The sequence below is a fragment of the Vicia villosa genome, linkage group LG3 (genome assembly GCF_029867415.1).
Source record: "Vicia villosa cultivar HV-30 ecotype Madison, WI linkage group LG3, Vvil1.0, whole genome shotgun sequence".
NCBI classification, from domain to species: domain Eukaryota; kingdom Viridiplantae; phylum Streptophyta; class Magnoliopsida; order Fabales; family Fabaceae; genus Vicia; species Vicia villosa.
The window spans coordinates 116937686-116941608 of NC_081182.1; the positions used below are offsets into that span (position 1 = coordinate 116937686).

The 3923-nt window shown below is 30.4% G+C and overlaps 1 protein-coding gene across 1 annotated transcript; it reads right to left on the minus strand.

Moving 5' to 3' along the window:
* Positions 1-716: 716 nt before the first annotated feature.
* LOC131656577 (uncharacterized) lies at positions 717-3403 on the minus strand. The gene is made up of 7 exons (XM_058926267.1): positions 3248-3403; positions 2989-3138; positions 2838-2918; positions 2498-2647; positions 2011-2091; positions 1492-1821; positions 717-1421 (listed from the first exon to the last, which is right to left on the minus strand). The coding sequence occupies exons 1-7, from the start codon at positions 3365-3367 to the stop codon at positions 888-890; spliced, it is 1446 nt and encodes a 481-aa protein (XP_058782250.1). The 5' UTR covers positions 3368-3403; the 3' UTR covers positions 717-887.
* Positions 3404-3923: the final 520 nt, after the last annotated feature.

Consider the following 3923-nt stretch of genomic DNA (forward strand, 5'->3'; position numbering starts at 1 on the left):
TGGTTTGAACAATTGATTATTGGAGGTCAATGATCGATTAGCCAAATCGATTAATACATTCATTTCCAAATTTATTCCACGCATTGGCCTGTAAATTTAGAACTTCTCTATCACTTTTTCACATCCATAAAACAAATTTTGACCTCACTTTCTTTTTTTCATCATTTTTACTAAATCTCTCATTTTACTCACATATAAATTAATTATAGCGCTTCGAGAGTATTCTTAAGTTTAAGTCAAAATATTTGTCATCAATGAGCACTAAATCTCTCATTTTACACGCATTATATTTTTTTTACAATTCGCATTCTCTCTATCTCAATATAAGTATTTCATTTGCAATATTTCTTTATATTCAATTAATTGTCACTTAAAAAATTTATTATAAAGACGGACAAAATAATAAATACAAAACATAAACTGATTTTATTTTTAAAAATTAATTTCCAATAAATTTAATATTACAAACAATTTTTTTAATTGAATGATTTATTTTCATCAATGATATTTTATATTTAGAATAAAGGATAATATAGCTTATATGATTTCCCCAATCCTATAAGAAATTCAAACATACCAACTTATCCAAGACATTCAGCGTCTCTCCCAGCCTGCCAAATGGTTCATTTTTAAAGATCTAATAATGTATTCTTTATAGCTTCCTCAACTAATTTCTATGATTCTTTATTCAACTGCATATTTTTTGATCAAATATAGAAATAAAAATGTAATAATTTTCTCTTCATTAAACATATCCCTTAATTATACTTACAATTATGCACCAAGTAGAAAGAAGAACATAACCATTAATACCATAAACAAATTATTAAGAGAAGTATGCCTCGTTACTAGTAAGTAGTAACACACATGCAAAAAAAATTGTATCCTTAAAGTCTCAATAGCCATCCACGTCTCCTATCCTTAGACATGGCAATAAACATTTCCCTCCAATCACAATCTTTAAACTTTTCCAAAGCTTTCACATAGATATCGTCGGAAATGTCTTCTATCTCTTCAAGATTAGCCACACACTTAGTAATAGAACAATATGACATTACATTTGAATTCGAAAGAGCAGCCTCCACATTTTTACCCTTATACCTCTTAGCTCTTGCCACAGATGCAGCACGGGCATCTCCCATTTGATGATCTTTTACTGAAAGTTTTCGTTTTCCTTTGTGCTTGATGCGCTCAACTTCTTGTATATAATCGTCCGAACTATCATTATCAACATGTACATGACCCTCACTCTCGGTCTTAAGGGGCTCATTATCAAACTCATTTTCTCCATTTGTATTTGCGGAGCCTTGGGTGGGCAAACGATGATATACTCTGCTAGCATTATTTTTGTCGAATATGATTTCCAACAATTTATAGTGGTCACACCCTTTCTTTTGAAACTGGGCAGTTTTATCATGTGCCTAAAATAATATAAGCATATTCTCAATACATTAACAATATTGACAAGTAAAATTAATTTGAATCCCATACCTGAAGATAATTTTGCCAAACCTCTGCATTTGCAGAAATAGTGTTGGTTTCGGCATTCCACCTAAATCCAGAGTTTTGCAAGAGTGAATGAAATTCACGATACATGGTTTGTAGCCTATGCATTTTTGCCTTTAGTTGTTCTTTTTTATAGCAACGATTTGTAACAAAATTCAACGCAGCAGTCCTTGAGGTCCACACGTCGTTTGACTTACAGTCATATCCATATCCACCATATCCAAATGTAACGTCGTTAACCATAATGTTTATGAAAGCTTTAGTTTCTAAATCAGGCCAAAGCTTTGAGTCATTATCATCGACATTAGCAGTCATCTATCATAAAAATAAGCATGAACAATTAGACTTTGTTATTATTGTAATTACTTGAACTACAATGTATCTTAATAATTATTTCGAACTGATACAAATCATTCAGTTTTTAATCTCTCAAGTTAATAATCAAGCATTCATCAAAATATACACACAAAAGCAAAAGTCGAGATATGAAAGTAATGAGCAAACCTGACACTTTGTCTTTAGTTCGATGAGTGCAATCTGATCATAGGAAACCACATATATTTCATCGTTTTTCAGCATGTGAAACTACATAAAATGCATATTTCAAGTCATAAACAAAGAATGTAAACAAATACAAAACCAGTATAACTATTACTAACAGTAATATGTTGTTAATGGGCTATGGGAACCAAAATAAAATTACATTTTATTGCATGTCGTCGGTGATTCGAATAAGAGGTGTTATTTTGAAATAAATTGGGACAAAGATTCGGATGGATTATGCAATTCGAATCCAAGGTTAATTATGTTTAATTCAACAACGATTGTCCTGAGCTAAAGATTTTCACAAACAGCCTAATTTTGACTACACCAAACTTTATTATTAATAGCCAACCCATCATAATCATAGTATTGTGATCATGCATTTTCTTTGGCCCAAAATTAACAAATGCCAAAGTGAAACAATGAACAAATGTCATCAAATACAAACCTCACTTGGAGTCTGATCTGCCCGAATGAGACACCCATTGTACAGAAAAACTACACCACTAATTTCCAAACGAGGTTGACGACAGTAAAAACCCATAAGCATCTCCAATCGAGATTCCATAAGAATTGTGAAGGAAGCTTCATATCCATCCTACAAAATAAAAACTCCGAAAATAAACTTATAATATACCAGAGGCCATAGGTACAGTGCAACCCTGCTCTGGAGCCCCACATTGGATCCACGCCATTAACAACTTAAAAGAAAAATAATACAATCCTTTATATAATAACATGAACTAATAATATGACCGAAACCCTAGAAACTTAAGGAAAGATCAAACCTGATCTTTAACCTTGAGGTCTACGGTTGGGGGGCCAATACGGTGCACGAGATGTATTATATCCCCATCCTCCATGTGCAGCTGCAGCAAAATACATTTCCAAGTCATAAACCAAGAGCATAACCAATCAACATCAAAGCATTACACAAACCTCATTTGGAGTCTCCTTTCTGCATAGCCGCTTCCCTTTATAGATAAATCTACATAATTCAGGATCCAAAGCGTGAAGATCACTTGAATGATTCATGAGCTTTGTCAGTTGAGTGGTTCTGTTCATTCTATACAAAAATTTCTTCTTGATCTACAGCATATGAAAAAAAATCAGAAAATTCGTGTTTTTGGAAATTCTCGACAAAAACTGAGATTAATGATATGGAAAAATAACAGTGAAGAACCGAATTCCAACGAACCAAGGTTTTGAGTGTGAATTCGACGTGGTTGTTTTGGGAGGTTGGGTCCGTTTCATCAAGAACAATGGCCGAATTCATTTTGAAATTCTCGGATGGACTCACAGAAACGCTGTTTTGCATTCTGTAGTGGTAAGATTTGACAATAGTAAATAATAAATTTAAAGTAGTAAAAAACTATTTTAAAAGATGTCAATGTAAAAGTTTGAAAATAATGTGTTATTTATGATCCATTATTTTTCGGAATCTTTTTATATTAATGTGTTTTATGTGATCAATTTTGGTTAATTATAATTTTTTTTTGTGAGAAATATTTGTTATTAATAATAATTGTATTTAATAATAATAAATATATTATATAATTTATTTTATTATTCTCAGAATATTATGGACCCGTTTGTTTTAATTTTTCTTAAAATGGTTTTTATAATATTACATAATTTTGTGAAAAAAAATTATACAATATTTTATCTATTGATAGAAAAAAATTTGGATATCAAATTTTCAAAAAATCACTTAATTTTGAAATTATTTCAAATAAATTTTCATAAAAATTATTTTTGAAATATAATTTTTTTGAAAAAATTGCAATTATGACAAAATTTTGGTCTTCAGTAATGTATGTTTATATTATAAGATGTAAAAATTAGTATTTTATTTTTAAAAATCCGAATATAAA